This window comes from Numida meleagris, chromosome 1, assembly GCF_002078875.1.
Source record: "Numida meleagris isolate 19003 breed g44 Domestic line chromosome 1, NumMel1.0, whole genome shotgun sequence".
In the NCBI taxonomy this organism is placed as follows: Eukaryota; Metazoa; Chordata; class Aves; order Galliformes; family Numididae; genus Numida; species Numida meleagris.
Genome location: NC_034409.1, coordinates 6956509 through 6972519, shown reverse-complemented (window position 1 = coordinate 6972519; position 16011 = coordinate 6956509). Strand labels below are relative to the sequence as shown.

The window sequence follows — 16011 nt, the reverse complement described above, 5'->3', positions numbered from 1 at the left end:
GTTTATGATAATCATAGCAGGAGAGATGAGCTCTGCCTTCATATGTACGCCCATACATCCGTGGTGCTTGTGGAGTATCTGTGGGCTGAATATGGTTTTATAACTGTTGAATTTCCATACAGCTATTTTCTAAGCATTAAAATTATTCTGAGGGATTTGGGATGGGAGAGATGACCATTGCTTTACCCATGTAATTTGTCACTGACTCCATCAGCACCCTGTACCTGCTGCGGTGCGCTGGTGGGACATCTCTTCACCCTGCCCCAGTAAGAACCCTTTTATTTTCACAAGATGAGTTCGTGAGTGAGTGAGGAAAGCAGTTACTCTCAGACAAATGCCAGCCTTGTGGGAGAGCAGCTGGCCCTGCGGATGAACTGACAGACTGTCTCCTTTGAATCACTCTTTGGTGTCTGCGCTGGTGTTTTTGTTCCTTTGCCTTCTTCCTGGCTTTACCAGGGACAGACACACAGTCCTCAGCTCCCCCGTGCCAGGGCCCCACTCCCCATCTGTGCACAGAACATCCTGTTTGTCATGTCACAGTGTGGAATGTCCTCCTTGTGACGTCACAGAACAGAGCATCCTGTGTGTCACAGGAGGATATGCATGGCCACTGTAACATCACTGAGGGCATTATGAATGGTGTCAGCAGAGGTGGACCCTGCATGGACAGGGGAACTTCTTTTTGGCAGAGATTCTGGCCCCAGATAGATGTTCCTGCCACAAGCATGCATATGGGGAAGGCAGCAATGGGAAGATGTAGCCACATTAGGTGGGCTGTGCTCAGTGAAACACCTTGCAGTTTTCCACAAATGTCCCCATGAGCATCTCTGAGCAGTTGCAGCAAGGTTATCTACCTTACCAAACTGCTGTGTTCCTTCATACTGTCCAGCAATAAAAATAGCTTCAGTTCTGCCTGGGGAAGGATTATCACATCGTGGACAACCATGTGGCTGCCTTTAAAGGTTCTGCTAGACATAGAAAATGCAGATAGGGAGCAATTCTAGTTCACAGTGGCCTAAACCATATGCAGCATGATAGCATTAGATAGACACTTGGTACAACTGCAAGCTTATATGGTGTTAACTGGGGAAGGAGTTCAAGTTTCCTTCCTCTTAGACTGGTAATGTCTGTAATGTTCCTCTAAGATACTCAACAGACTCCTTATTCTTGGAGCTACAACATAAAGAGCAAGAGATTGGGTTTAAAAATGAGGTCTTGAGTATTCTGCTACGCAAATGCAGCAAAGCCAATCCTGCTCACATTACATTGCTGGAAGTTAAAGAACCAAAGTCAGACCAGCATGAAAGTACCAAGTCTGTAAGCTGTGATGTGTTGCAGATCAAGAGGAATGCTGTTGAAATCAAGGGAGTGCACTGTGAACCTTTGAAAGGAGATCATTGGTTTGTACTTTGCCATGCTGTGACCTTGCTAGGACACCTGACTGTATGCATCAAATAGCTCTGGTTCTGTGCTCTCCTGCAACCCATTTACCAGAGAAATGGGAGATTCTTTAAAACTGAACTTGGAGATGTCTGTCAGTCTGTTCTTTGGATCATGTTGACCTACTCTCAGATGCTGCATCTCTAATGTGTAGAGGTGAATGTCTAACATGCATTCATCAAACGTGCCTAGAACTGTTCTCTGACATAGAGGCCTACCATCTGGAACATTCTCCTATACCATGAAACCCTTTTCCTCTCCAAAGCAGCACTGAGAATGGGCCCTGGCCGGTGCTAACTCCCAGTGTATGACCAAGTGTTGCCTGAGGGAATGCAAGTTAGTATAACCCAGAAATATGCAAAGGAAAATCAATACTTTAACAATGAAGGAGCCCTCCCCTTGTTTTCCCCGAGTGACATCAAATTCCATCATCTAACATTTTTACTTGGCATTTTTTTTATTCTCTTATTGGTAGCTGTATTAACAGAGCATTTATGACTCTTTTTGTATGCTTGTATGGTCATGATACTGCCATTAAATAAAACATCTCATTTCTTCCTTTCCAGCGAGGACCGAGTCATTGAACACTACAAGAAACTGAATGGCCAGACAAGAGGTCAAGCAATTGTGAAGTAAGCAAAATACAAGCAACTTCTGGTGACCTTTGTTTTATCAGGAAATATTTATACTGGACTGTAAATCTAATATGTAACTGTGTCTCCCATCTTATCTAATGATTTAAGTATTTATTTACTTATTATATGTTTAAGCATTTCTTTTTAGATCATCCTCTCAGTGTTATTCTCTTATGTGTTGTTTTTCAGTTACATGAGTATTGTAGAATCCCTCCCAACATATGGAGTGCATTATTACGCAGTAAAGGTATGTGCTACAAAAAAAGGGTTATTTACTGAATTATACTGATTTTGGAGAGGAAGGGGGAGAGGGGAAAATAACTGTACTGCTTTCAGAGTACAATACACTATTACTGTAGTCTTGTTTCACTTCCTGTGGTAGAATAAATTTATTTCAACAGTGTAGTGAATGTTTGGTAAATACAGCTCCAAAGAGGAAAATCCTGTTCTTCAAGATAAAACTGACACAGTCCTTTGGCTGTGCTAGAGATGTTCAGGCCACGTGCAGTGGCAAGCTCTGGTGATGCCAGTGAACCAGCACCCATGGGACAAGCCAGGCACTTCGCTAGCGAAGTCTGTGCTTCACTGCTTTTTGTAGTTCCAGGAGATCAGATTTTTCCTAGCCTATAGATGAATGAGTAACTAACTAACTAACTAGCCATGATCTGCAGACTGCAACTACTTTCATTTGAGATATAGATAGACGGATACAGATATAGTGCACAAAGATGCCAAATATTTATGCCAGATATTCAAGACCTGTCTGGATGCTTACCTGTGCAACCTGCTGCAGGGAGCCTGCTTTGGCAAGGGGGGTGGACTTGATGATCTCTGGAGGTCGCTTCCAACCCCTACAATTCTGTGATTCTGTGATCACTGGTGCATATTCTAGAGATGGCACTTTCCACCACACACACACTCAAACACACACCATTCTCACTTCTGTGTCAGTTTCATGTAGGTATTCATGAAATTCCTTATTTCTTCTGTTCAGTTATTTATCACCAAGTCTTCCGATCTCATACATCTGCATCCAGATCTCTTGGAGTATTCCAGACCAAGGAAGATTGGGTGGATTGGTCTGCATGTCCTAGCCTGCTAACAGTTGAGAGCTGTTGCAGTGAACTCTTCATGATTAGTTTGTGCTAGTGAGCAGCATTGAGGCAATATTATAGCTTCTGCTTCTGCCTGATGCAGGGGTTTTGGTTTTGCTGGTTTTACTCTGCCTTGCTCTATCACATTAACAGAACAGATGTAATTTCATTGAGGACTCCAGTCCAGTAAATTGCAGAGAGGCTGGTATCAGATATCAGCCATTACTGCATAAGGACATTTTATTGCACACTCAGACACAAAGCAGTTGGGTCCAAGCCTGTCAGACCTTATCACTTAGTAGCTCTCAGATCCCATTACTGCTGCATTTTCAAGATTAATGCTAAAATCCCTCCACATAATTCAAGTCAGCTGGGCAATTCTCTTTCCTTCCTCTCTGATTTCTGAGTGTTTGGACTGAATAATTTAAAGGGCAGAGAAAGAGGATGTACCACCACACAAGGGACCAATGTCAAACCTCCCCTGGCAACATTTTGAGTAACTTGATTGCAGATGATGCATTCTAAATGGTTTTATACATTATAGCTAAAAGTGAAACAGATCTCCTTAACACCAAAGAGTTTAGTGACTTGAGGAAATTCAGATGGGGCAATTTAATGGCACCCATGACATTCAAAGATTTTGCTTAGAAACAAATCGTTAGCTTGAACACAGGAAATCTCCACAGTTTTCCCCTCCCATTCAATTCAACTCTTTCTATTTTTTTCTTTCAGGACAAGCAGGGAATTCCTTGGTGGTTAGGACTTAGCTATAAGGGGATTTTTCAATATGACTACCATGACAAAGTGAAACCAAGAAAGGTAAGTGTTTGCTTTTCTGTCAAGGTCCAGGCTTGCCTCTCATGTTATAGCTTGATTTGAGAGTGTGATGTATGCCAAATGCTGGCATTGATTCATGTGATTTTGAAGGATGTTACGTTTATCCCAAATGTGTCTGAATATCTGCAGAGAATTAATGAACGAAAGTAGCTCTTAATGTATTAAATGTTGCAGTATGGAGGGAAAATAAGCAACACATAATCTTGTACCTCATGCTTCTTTACAGCATGGTTCATAGGACATAAATGGGAATGGTAATGCTAATCCTCTCAGGTGCTGAAGACCTTTCAATGGTTGTGATGGGATTTAAGGTGTTCAGCTGACCCTTAATAGTCTACTGTCAGGTCATAAATTATCAGAAAGGGAGAGAAGAGAAGAGACAGCAAAGCTTCTTCCATGCCTTAAAAAAAGAAAAATATTGCATCATTTTCGCCAGAGTAGCATTCTATATGACAAGCAAATGAAGAGTGAATACCAAGCTGATAGGGAAAAAACTTTTATCACATGCTTAAAGAAAATGCATTAAGAAGTTTCAGCCCAGTATCTGATTTGTTTAGGAACTTTACTTTCCAAACGTTCACAAAGTAAGGCATGGCATGCAAAGATCTGATCATAAAATTCAAGCTTAGTCATTGATGATCAGCTGTTCTGGTCTTTTTACTGCTGTTTTTTGTGAGGCTTTCAGTGTATCTGAAAATCAGGATTTGTCTCAGTCTTTCCAAACTGCAGCTGAGAAATCCAGCTAACAAATATCCTGTTCATTTGAGAGGAGAAAAGTTTTGATCCACTGAGCTCATCCTACCAAGTAGGCTCATGTGTTCTGATATTGCTACCTAGGATGCAGTCCAGTAGAAAAAAAAAAATAAACTCATCTCTGAGCACATGCCCTGCAGGCTGATACGTACAGTCTGTTAGCAACAGTACTTGCTGTACTGCAAACCCATGGAGACGTCAGGAAACAAGGTCTGAGGCTTGTTTGCAGGCAACTGTGCAGAAACGGATGATTTGCAGCAACTAGGCAGCTCTTCTGTGGATGCAAATGCTTCCATGCTGAATTAACACACACTATTTCTCTTTGCCTTGTCTTTGTTGCCAAAGCGTGCTGCCTCCCTTTCTTCTACCTCCTCCGATCACATTCAAGTTATACACTACCTGGACCTCAGATAGCACCTTCTATTAAAATAAACTAGAATCAAGCTTTTGGTAGAAGACAGAACTACAATGATTAGCCTTTTATTCACTGAAGGCTGTTCACTGGGTTTTTTTATTCACTGAAGATGTGAATGAGGATAAGGAAAGCAAGGGAGTCTTCTCAGAGCAGCTGTGCTCTAAAAGACATATCTGTTTAGGATCAATCATTACCTGCAGGGCAAGCCATACTCACACATGATAGTTTAAAACATGCCTAGGCTGGGTGTTTGTACCCACATATCTCCAATAGTGCCAACTCCCCAGGGAAAACGTGTCCTTAAAAAGTGCCTTCAGAAGTCAATCACAGTGACAGAAACATTTCTTTGGAAGAAAACAGTACCGTGCCATGATAGGACTCAACCATTCAGAAGCTATAGCAATTTTTATCAGCCCTGATGATAAGAAAGGGTTAGTGGAGAGCAAAGAAGAAAGGAGGTTCTGGTACTCTGACTGCATGAGAGGGGACAACTATTCCCACTAGAAGAGTTGAGTCTCCTTACTTAGGAGAAGTGGTCATAAATCTTGGAGAAGAGGTGGGTGGGAGGGGACAGTAGGAATTTCCAGGCTAGAATTTGTTCATTGCCACAATCCAGAGATGGCATCAGTGAAAAGGCAGCCTAGATGAGCATTTCTCTGTGACGTGATGCTTGCAGACCCCATCTGTTGGCAAGGCTATTCCAAAATGGACAGCCTAAATCAGGGATAGGACATGGACAGAGTGACTGAGGCTTTGTGCTTTCTCTGTAGTGTGCTTGTACCCTCTGTGGACCAAGTAAAGAGACTTTTTACCCTCCACAGGTGGTAAAATCCCTCTGGCAAGAGCAATCCAACTGCCTCAGTGAGATGCAGTGTTTAATTCTTTGCTAATTAGATTGTAAAATTGCATTTGATAACCCTGGTATCTGGGAGCCTACCATAGGATCTGGTTCATTTCACTGCAGCAGCAAGAACTGGTTCAAGTCTGCTGTGGAAAGGGGAGGGGTAAGCATTGATGAGCTTTCTGCAAAGTAAAATTAGAGGGGAGGAAGGAAGAGATTATGTCTTTTCTGATATTTATTATTTTGTCCTACACATTGCCAACACCAGAAACAAGCTGAAAAATTGCAATGAAAAAATAAATCTCTCTAGAAGAAGCGCAAGCAGCAAACTGCAGCAAGAAACCAGCTGAAACCAAGACATTTATTTTAAATGCATATAAAAACTTTGCTTGTCTTATAAGGGAGATTGTAATGTTTTCCTCTCATGTCATCCTAGATAGATTTTCAAGCTTATTGTGTTTGCAAGTAAAACCGTAACCCACAATAAGCAGCTGAGCCTATCTCAGGCGATCCCATTAGCAGTCAGTCAAAAACACGTTGTTATTAAATTGCTGGAGTAAATCAGCCATGTGTCTCTAGAAAGCTAACTAGGTTTGTCAGCAAGTTGGGTGAGTCCAGAGAGGAGAATTGGGGCTGACGTTGGGCAAGAACCTGATACTGCTCGCAGTATTCTCACTCAGGCATAAGTCCTCTAGCATTACTGGGGATGCAGTTGAGAAGGGTATCTGGCACCTAGTCAGAGGTGGTTTAGACAGGAATGTGGGGCTATTTACTGGAATGCAGCTTGTGCTGGGCCACAGAGCCTAGTGTGAGTCTGTGCTTCTATTTTTCTGTTTCCTCCTACCCATGCCTTGATTCTGTGGAAGCCCCAAAACTCACCAAAGCCATCACTTTGAGGCCTATCATTCTCCCTCCTGTTTTTCTCCTGGATGTTCAGGGGCTAGCTCACAGACTCAGTAAGCACTACCAAAGGCTTCCTCTTGAATATCATAGGATCATAGAATGGTTTGGGTTGGAAGGAACCTTTAAGATCGTTTAGTTCCAACCCCCTGCTACACACAGGGACACCTCTCGCCAGACCAGGTTGCTCAAAGCCCCATCCAGCCTGGCCTTGAATGCTTCCAGGGAGGGGACATCCACAGCCTTGCTGGGCAACCTGTTCAAACACAGGTTTGATCCATATCAGTTATGATCTGACAACAGTTCATTCTTAGGTATTAAATAAATGCAAAAGTCTCAAAACCCATCATCACAGCTGAACAAGAAGAGAATATCAACTGTGGAAAGTTGGCTGCTGTCCTGCTATAGAATGTCCAACTAGATACTGTCCTGCATGCCCTGCAGTATGCTGAGGCATGCTGGAAGTTTACTAACAGCTTACAGAACTTTTTTCATTTTTTGTAGCAGCAGTGTGCAGCTTCCAGATGGGCAGAATCCATCTACCTCTATGTCAGTAAAGATTTATCTTCTGCATATTCTTCCTCATGAAGGGAAAAGGCCCCTCAGGACTTGACATGCATTGAAAAAGCACATCAAAAAGGAGTCACTGTCCTGCTGGGTGCTACCCAGCATCTCAGGTCAAGATGCACCTTCCATAATTCATGATAAACCAAAGCATATTCTTTGGAGCCTGCTCTTCAGAAAGGATATGCCAGCACTTCTTTCCCACTCACTACTGAGACTGTCATGGCCAAGACCATCATTTCAGAGAAATATCATCTGTTTTTTTTCCATGTTATGCGAGCAGTTGGAAAGAAAGAGCAGGACATTGCAGTCCCTCTGTGTGACTATATTGCCCCTGTATGGCATTCATTCATTTTAACCAGCAGGTAGGAATGTAACTTCATTCTGTCTGAAGGGACCCATACATGAAGCAGAAGCGGTGTAGCCTGGAGCTGAGAGATCTGCATGCTCAAGCAGTTGTAGCAGCACTAGGCATGTCTTTGTTGTTCTAGTGAGATATTCCCACAGATTTAAGAGCCCAAAGGCATCTTTCAGTGCACAACCAGCTTAACAGTTAGTAAACAATTAACTCCAAGCTGAAGAATGAAAAAGTAACAAAGTCAGACAAAGGACTTCCCTGTGGTCAATAAGCAAATACAGAAACTGTTTAACTTACAACCAAAAATAAAATGACCTTAAAGAAAGTCTGTTAGTGTTCAGCTGTTTTGCAAGAAATATCACTATTTGGTGTTATCCAGTTTTCTTTCACAGAAAGACAGTGGTTACGAAACTTAGGGTGAGCCTTTTTTTCTCAGGCTCATAAACATTACCGGTGTTCTCATTCTCCAGTTGACTAAAGAGAACCCAAGAAGAATAAATAGTTTTGGAAACAGGAAAACATGTGGGACGTCCCAAAATTCAGATGTGAATGTAGCTTGACAAAGATTTTCCATGGCAGCTAAGCATTCATTTCTGCCATTTCTTTCCAGTGTTATCCTTTCTCTGAGATCAAATAAGGCATGCTATGAAAATACTTTATCTTGTGTTGTAATATCAACACAAAGCTCTGTGGACTCTCATTACAGAAGGATTTAATAGGTAGTATTATTTTAAGTCCAAAGCAATGCTAACAGCTTGACTTCCAATTTACACACGCAAAAAGAACTGAGTTGGACTCCCACTGCCAAGAAATAGAAAGCACAGGTAAAATCAGTGGCACTAAGTGTCTGATCAGAGAGAAATCACCTGCTTGTCAACAGCAGGAATGAAGTAATCAGTTTGTTAATTTTGTCCAGAAAGTGAAAGATTGCTGTGTGATGTCACTTGGCCTTTTCCAAACAGCAAGGGATAGAGTGAAGTTTCCCAATTCCAGAGGCAAAATGGGATATTTACACAGGAGGAGCAATAGCCTAATTAAGAGCTTTTTTACTGCAGAACAAATAGCGATCCTCTCTGCTTTAGGGCATAATGAAGCATTGTCAAGTCAGTAATTGCATTGATGGAGTGGTTAAACTTGTGCTTCCTGTGGTGAAGGAATGACAGACCAGTAACTTAAAAAAAAACATAAAGTAGGGATTGATGTGAAATTTATAGAAAGTAATGAATGCTGGGGAGGAGGAAACTGACAAATTGGTCTCCATCCTGACTGATCATAGAAGAACATCAGGACAGTAAAAAAGGCAAAAGAAAATGATTTTCAAATGATTTAGAGGGAGCCCAGTTTACACACATACATTAGAGATCAAGAGCATAGAAGGGTTGCAGATAAGACTTAAAGAATGTATGGGAAACATCCATAGTTCCAACACAGAATCGGTTATATTCGGACAGGATTTCAGGAGGTGTTACAAGCTCTCACGTTCATGAAGGGTGTTTGATTTGGCAGCAAGATGGTTCCAGTTGTCAGAGGTCTGGAACATGTGTAACACTCCTCTCAGTGGCATGCCACTCAGCCACTGTGTGTACTCAGCAAAGGCTGGCCTTTCTCTAGAGCATCCGGAATCAGCTGGGGTCAGACACAATTGGGCCCTTCTTGGAACGGCATCATTTCCTAAAACCTTTGGAAACATCTTTGCACTGCAGACAGGGATAAAAGATTTCAAGTTTACAAACGACGCAAGAGAAGCAGAAAACATTTCCAGGAAATAATGGTTTACAAAAGCTAGTGGAGTCTCAGTGGCATTGCTGTAATACATTATTCACTGTGATTAGCTGACTGTTAAGGACTACCTGCTGACTCTTTCTGCTCAACACTTTTATTTCTCTTTCCTTTGCTGATCCTTCATGCTTTTTGGATTATGGACTTGGCTGTAAACTGAACCAGTCTTCAGGTCATGGCGGGTTCAACTCATTTTATAGTGCAGTAATTCAGTCTTGGTTTAGTGTTTGGAAATGTGGTGCACTGGAGAGGGAGACATATATAAAGTGAAGTTCCTTACTCTGCTCTTTCTTCTCGTGGAAGACGCTGTTCATCCCATTTCCTTATGCATAAAAATTTAAGATCCAGACCTGTGAGCACTGAAGAGCAGTGACAGTTTAAGACCTTCGCTTGCTGAAAAGGATTTATCCCATACCTGTTATGCAGGAAACCACTTTCTCTGTAGCACCTTTTTTGCTGCTGCTCGTCTCAGTTTGGAGTGTCTACCATCCAGCAGCAGGCTCTTCTTTTTCCTTCCTGCCCCCACCTTTTCTTCCTGCCACAGCACCTACCTCAGCCTGGATGCTGCACCCCACTGTGCCAGAAAGTTGTGAACAGGAGATGAATAAATCAGATCAGAGTGCATTGGGCTGGAAAGCAGGACTTTGTCCCTGAGGCAGAAGATTTCCGCAGGGTTTGGTCAGACATACCACTAGGCTTTCATTCACTGAATATTTCTTCTGGCAGCAGCACCAGCTTAAGTGGCCTTCACTCTCCTACCCTATCCCAGTCCTGCTACCACTGTTCACTTCCTCCTCTTCCTCAGTCACACTGGTATAATTGTGTGGCCAGGAAGGAAACTGCCCCAGAGAAATGATCAAAGCTCAGTGTAACTCTGCCAAAAAGAAAACAGTCACTTTTAACATTCATCAATTCCCAAACTCATTCACCATGTGGCCCACAGTAAGCAACACTGGCACAGCTGTAGGAGCTGAGTATGGGTGCAGGCTGCATAAATCACAGCCACATAAATCAGAGAAAGAAACCTCTATTAAACTACACAATGATGGTGTGGAACAAGATAAGGACTTCACAGCTCAGAACCAGATGGAAAGAGTTTGACTTTGTCATGGTTGAATCACAATGAATTAACAGCTACATACAGGTCATAATCACCACTTTCTTTCACATATAAGCTAATAAAAGTTTGGTTCAGTGTCTCTCCCAAACAGGGCTGGTCTCAGACAACTAATGAGACTATGTAGGAAAAGCAACTTTTAAAAATGTTAACTAATCACAGAACAGTCATGCTCAGTTTGTATTATCTAGGTAAATAAGTAGCTTGGTCATCTATAATACTTGCAAACACTAATACATAGTCTAGGGCACCGCTATCTTGTAAGGAGGCCAGTATTATTTTGGGTGGTTCATTATGTGCATACTGAGGTGATACTTTGAGGCATAAAGTCCCAGGGTTTTCTGCAAGGATCTGCATTCACTGCAGGCTGCAGCATGACGTCCTATCCCTTGATGCAGCCAAGTCAACCCCATGATGGCCATTAAATATAGGAGTAGTCCCATCAAAATAAAACTCACTTGCTGTAAGTGCTTTGTTGTATTCAGGTCTTAAGAGGGTAATTCTCTATAAAAGCAGCAGCCAAGTCTTAAATGATTCTGCAGCACACAGCAGGAACTTCAACAAGATGCAAAGACAAATCACTCTGAGGGCACGAAGTGAAACAAATTGGACTTCAGCACTGTGGATTTAGGGTGGAGATTTGGAGCAAGATTGAAACTTCCTTGAGCACATGTGCTTGGCTCTGAAGTGGTAGCAGGCTTCTCGTGCATCCCACCATTCCCAGGACTTATTGCTCCAAAAGCCTGGGTATTTTTATTACCAGGTGAAGCCAAGCAAGGGCCCAGCTATTCATTGGCTATGAATACGAGGCAACTTTAAATGAGTGGCCTGGGCAGAAGGCTCAAAAGATTGTGCACTGCAAGCCGTAGCTGGAAGCATGGGACTGCTGCTGTTGTGTGACTCTATATACAGACACCCTGTGTCACAGGCATGTTTTCAGTCCCACAACCCAATAGGCATGTGCATCATCATTGCATGACTGGGCGTGGGATGGGAGTTCCTGTATTTTGGTCTCAAGATAGATGTGCTTTAGTCACGCTGCTACAGAAGGCAAGAGGATCTTCGGGAAAGAAAGTGGCAGGAATGGTTTCTGGTGGCATAAATCATTATAGTGAGCCATAGCTGACTCGTGTGCTATAGCTTGGGCATCCTTTGTGTAATACACAGAATATAGTGTTAGAATCTTCAATGCAGAAAGAGTGTCACTTTGATTTGCTTGCAGAGGAGAAAAAGGAGAAAATTTAATGTATAAAAATCAGAAATATATATATTGATTTAGAATTTTACAGGCACCCAGAATGTTGACAGCAATGCAATATCTAACAGTGTTTGACAAATATATGTGCATTGAAGATGGATTCAGTCATATATATAAACCCAAAGTCTGGTTTCCCAGTCTGTATACAGTTACAGACACAAATATCGAGTTACATTATGTAGACAAATAATGTTTTGTCCAAATGACAGCTCTTCCCTCTGTGAGCTGGTGCTTTATTGTCTCTCTGAGCCAATAAACCACTTTGAAATTTAATAGGGAATTGTCTCTTCATAATGGAAATAAATGCAGAGTGGTGATTATATAGATATAGATGCTATTTCTGTTTGGTCAAGCTAGAAACGGTTGTTGCTGGGGTGTGGTCCCATGAGAACAGCACACAGCAAAAATGGTCTCAAACTGAACTGGAAACTGTTTGTCTGTTTGGCAGAAAAAGAGTCCCGAAGCCTAAGGGAAAGTAATTAGATAGTAAGCTGGGGTTGCTGACAGACCACCGAAAGTCCTGCTTAGCCAAGCCACTCTCTCATTCCATGGGGAAAGGGAGGACAGCAAGCCTCTGGGAAGTTCATTGGTGGGGTTTTTTTCCCACATCAAATCACACAGGAAACCTCATCTTTTTTTTTGTTCTAGGAAGTAAAAGAAAAAAAATGCCCCAAACTAACTGAAACACAGGAATGAATGGAAGGCATGGCAGGATAAAGGGCTAAGTTACAGTACAGCAGCATCCTCATCTCATGACCTGTGGGGCACCCTCAGCGGAGGGTCAGGCTAATTCACAGGTGACAGCCCATGGAAATCTCTTGGTAAATCTGTCCCTGAAACAAGATCCCATTTGTTTGAGCTGAGTTGGTGCTGCCTGGATCAAATCCTTCTTCGTTCATTCTAACTAACTTGTTTGACAGAGATATGATTGATGGGAGCGGGGTTGGCTTGAGGCAAGACACAAACCCATGCATGGAAACCATAGCCCCACTGAAATTACTGGGACAAAACTGCCATTGACTTTACTGGAGCTGTGATTTTCGTAGAGTTTAAAGCCAGAGAGGGACTGCTTATAACCTCCACCCTGACCTCCTGCATAACTCAGCCCCTAGAATTTTGGTTGCTGGTTTGTTCAGAGGAGGAAATCAAATGTCCACAGAGGAATTTTTTTGCTGTGTTTGTTTCATCTTTAAACTGAAAAACAAAAGACTTGGGAGTTTGTAGCTGCACTCATGCAAGCTGTGTGAAAATACTGCCATTGTTTGGCTTTATTGTTTAGTGCCAGTTTTATTACCAAGATGTCATCCAGGGTTGGCTCTTGCCCATAGCAAAGGTGAGTAAAAGGGTTGCATTTGGGCTGTTATAAAATATGTCACATTATTTCCTTGCCTTTCCTAGAAGCCTCTCAGAGCACCCAGTCATCTAGGTGCTAAGGTGGTAGTCCATGCATTTAGAGGGATAACTGCTCCTTCTACATGGTATGATTTAACAAGGAATTAATCATCTAAGAAGCTGTGAGACTGGAAGGGCTGGGAGATGCCATGTAAGACCAACAGCAATTACAGTTGGTCATTTATTAGATGCTTAGAATCAAAGAAAAATATAGGACAAAGAGCTCAACCTCCCGCTCAGAGTTGGGCCAGCTTCAGAGTTAGGTGAAGTTACCCACAGCTCTAGAGTACTGACTGTGTTTTGTTTCTTTCTTCATATATCTAGTTAGAATTTCTGATGCTGCAACCTCTCCTGTTGCCTCTTTTCTTGCCACTAAGCACCTCTGAGAAATGTCTGGCTCCATCTCCTTAGTAACTCCCCTTTAGGTCACCAAAGACAGCAGAAAAACAGCAGACGGATCCTCCGTAGGTTTCTGCAGATTAATTTATTTGAAACAGCTACCAGGCTTGATATCTGAAACTACCAAGAGCATGTGCCTTGCTGAGAAACCCCACTCTACTTCTTCCTTATCTCAGGTGCTTCAGGGCAAAACATGCACACAGAAAATGGATACGGACACCGCATACTTGGGCATTTACATCTGGTTCTTAATTCAGCCTTCCAGTCCTTGAAGGAGCTTACAAGGAGGAGAGGGACTGACTTGTTGCATGTTCTGATAGTGATAGGACACAGGGGAATAGCTTTAAACTAAAAGAGGGAAGATTTCGGTTAGATGTTAGGAAGAAATTTTTTACTCAGAGGGTGATGAGGCACTGGCACAGGCTGCCCAGAGAAGCTGTGGGTGCCCTATCTCTAGAGGCCCTCAAGGCCAGGTTGGGTGGGATACTGGGCAGCCTGAGCTGGCCACTGGCAACCCTGCTCATGGCAGGGGGTTGGATCTAGATGATCTTTGAGGTCCACTCCAACCTAAGCCGTTCTATGATTCCGTGATGTGATGATTAATGGGCACCAAGCACCTTTGCTGCCCTTCAGCAGCTGTCTCTGTTCTGTTCCTACCAAGAGTTACAGGGTGACACAGGAGCCAGCGACAACTTCATTGCTGCTAGGAGTTCCCAAATGCATGGATGGCCCCTCTTCTGAGCACGCAAACAAGGCTTCCTGAGCACAGCCTGGTGCCTAGGCACAGATTACCTGAGCTCCCTACACATCAGTGAAGTCCAAATCACCCAGGCATGAGTGACTAAGCCAGAAATGCTCCCCTATGCTCATTCAAAAAACACGCTCCCTTGTTTACCAGGAGCCTCTGGTATTCCTCAAATGCTCTCACACTGACCCTACCTCCTGCTGTGAGCAAACTCCACTGCACCACCCACAGCCAATAAAAAAGGTAAAAAACTTCTTCAGACTCATATGGCTGAAACGGATGCAGATCCCTGGGCCTCCTCTCCTCCAGGCTCAGCTTAATTAGGGAGCAGCTAGCAAACCACAAGTGTGCTCACAAAAGAAGTTTGCGTCTGAAAGGCTTTGACTGCAGCTCTTTGTAACTAGTCATAAACATCTGGTGCCTGGCGAGCTTGCCTGCCTCTTGGAAGGGGTTTCCAAAGACAAAATTCCTGTAGCTTGCACCTGAATTCTCCACAGTGCACCGTACACCACTCAGATCCCTCCCCTGGCTCCTTTTCTAAGCTGCCAGCTTTGCAAAAAAAGCCATTTCTGGCACTGCTTTCGGCATCGTCGCCCCCCACCCACTCCAAACGTTTGAAACAGTATGCATAGTCTGACAGCAAACAACTGTTACTCAGGTTTCCCCTTGCATGTCAGCAGCTTGATAAGCAGTCTTGCAAATTCAAGTGATAGCTCTGGTTCCGGCTTTATTGGCACGATGAATCAGAGCCCACAGTGCAGTCTCCCTGACTCAGAGGAGGAGGAAATAAGGGTAACGCTTCTCTTCTCCTTCAGCGGTCTCCTTCCTATTCACGTGCATGCATGAGTGTGCAGCTGGGCTCCAAAGCCAATCTCGGGGAGACTTCCTTAAGCATCTATTGAAGGCTGAATGATCTCATGTGCAGCTTGTAATGATGGCAACTAGCAGAAATTGTTCCCATCTGAAAGCTGCCCAATGCTGCATGATCCAAAACGGGCTGCTGACCTCAGAAGAGATCCCAGCGGACAAACCACCACATCACAGAAGCTCACTGCACCACAAGCACCACTAATTGTCCCCTTGTCTGCCGGCTCCAAGTGCGAGCAGCTTCTTAAGGGCAGGGGAACTGTGCTTGTATTACTGAGTGACTTTCTCCTAAGCCTCATTTCCAGCGTGCTTGGGGACGTGCTGTCCCTGTCCCTGCTGTGAAGTACCTTTGCTCAGGTGAAACGCAGAACTGTGGTTGTCCATCTCAACATTAAGTCACTCCCGGTACCATTCCAAGCACAGAACTGTTGCTGTTGTTGGAAATATCCAAATAATTGATCAGGACGGTATCTCTGATAAAAGCAGATTTTATTCGCAATTGCAATGGCGGGCGTCCTGCAAGCAGGCGCGCCGCAGAAAGCAGTGTTACATCTTTTATGCCCTATTACCCGACGCTTATCTTTTCCTCCCCTGGTTCCTCATTGGCTGAGTACTTC

The 16011-nt window shown here is 43.3% G+C and overlaps 1 protein-coding gene across 7 annotated transcripts in view; it reads left to right on the top strand.

The window, feature by feature from the left end:
- FRMD4A (FERM domain containing 4A) overlaps nt 1–16011 on the top strand; it is a 207750-nt gene that overhangs the window by 149505 nt on the left and 42234 nt on the right. For 6 of the 7 annotated variants that reach the window (XM_021384406.1, XM_021384405.1, XM_021384404.1 and 3 more), the window contains 3 exons: nt 2007–2072; nt 2265–2322; nt 3902–3988. In XM_021384406.1, coding sequence (XP_021240081.1) covers nt 2007–2072; nt 2265–2322; nt 3902–3988 — 211 coding nt within the window. Of the gene's footprint in view, nt 1–667; nt 770–2006; nt 2073–2264; nt 2323–3901; nt 3989–16011 lie in introns of those variants that run through there. The other variant, XM_021384408.1, reaches the window with a different exon arrangement.